Genomic DNA, 816 nt, shown 5'->3' with positions numbered 1-816 from the left:
AGCTCTACACCTTGTTATCTCAGATTTTCCAGCATCTGCAGTTCCTACTATCTCTGATACAATAGTGTTTCATTTTAGCTTGGTTATAAGAATTCCAGAGGATAATGGTAGCAGATCTTCAATATTAATTCTGACTCTACATCTTTAGTCCTACTGATGAACTCCTATATAGTTTTGAGTTTAATAAAACTGGCTGTAAGATTTAGCAGTATTATAATTCATTGTCTTAACATAAATAAGAAAAAAACTATTATTCAGGAGTAGATACAAGAGTGGGAACAGTGAAGCAGGATTATTTCAGGTTCCTACCTTCTTCATTTCTCTCAGTGTTTTCAGATGCAGGAAGAGGCCGTAATGGAACAATAAGATCATCTGAAGCCAGACCTTCCTCAGCATGTTTCTCAGAGACATGAGTTAGTAACTCATCTTGACTTGGGGAAAACAGGTTGCACAGTTTGCACATGAAGATGGAAACCAGCTCTGAATATGTAGTTGAAAAAGAGAAAAGAAAATTAGTAACAGAAGAAATAATCAGCTTTAAGAAACTATTGTTACTTGGAAAATCTAATGTGTAATACTTCCATGAATGTAATGGTTGTAAAGACCTAGGAATAAGAAAGATTGTAGAATATTACCTAATTGTCTCTCTCTCTCTCACACACACACACACACACACAGGCTGTTAGGCAAAAAAACCTGCTGAAAAAGAAATTAAAAATGAAAATATTGCAGAATGTCTGAGAATCCCTGACTTCATAATTCCAAGTTCTTATTCTGAACTAACAAATCATAAATTTCAAGTCATAAGAGCAATGA

General features: G+C 34.3%; 1 protein-coding gene across 1 annotated transcript in view; it reads right to left on the bottom strand.

Annotated features, from left to right (window-relative positions):
- Nucleotides 1-477, bottom strand: part of LOC125480963 (zinc finger protein ZFAT-like) — a 92373-nt gene extending 91896 nt beyond the window's left edge. The window contains exon 1 of the mRNA XM_048596180.1: nt 310-477. Coding sequence (XP_048452137.1) covers nt 310-463 — 154 coding nt within the window. The 5' untranslated portion in view covers nt 464-477. The remainder of the gene's footprint in view (nt 1-309) is intronic.
- Nucleotides 478-816: the final 339 nt, after the last annotated feature.

This window comes from Rhincodon typus, chromosome 4, assembly GCF_021869965.1.
Source record: "Rhincodon typus isolate 14 chromosome 4, sRhiTyp1.1, whole genome shotgun sequence".
In the NCBI taxonomy this organism is placed as follows: Eukaryota; Metazoa; Chordata; class Chondrichthyes; order Orectolobiformes; family Rhincodontidae; genus Rhincodon; species Rhincodon typus.
This window is presented reverse-complemented; position numbering and strand designations above follow the sequence as displayed.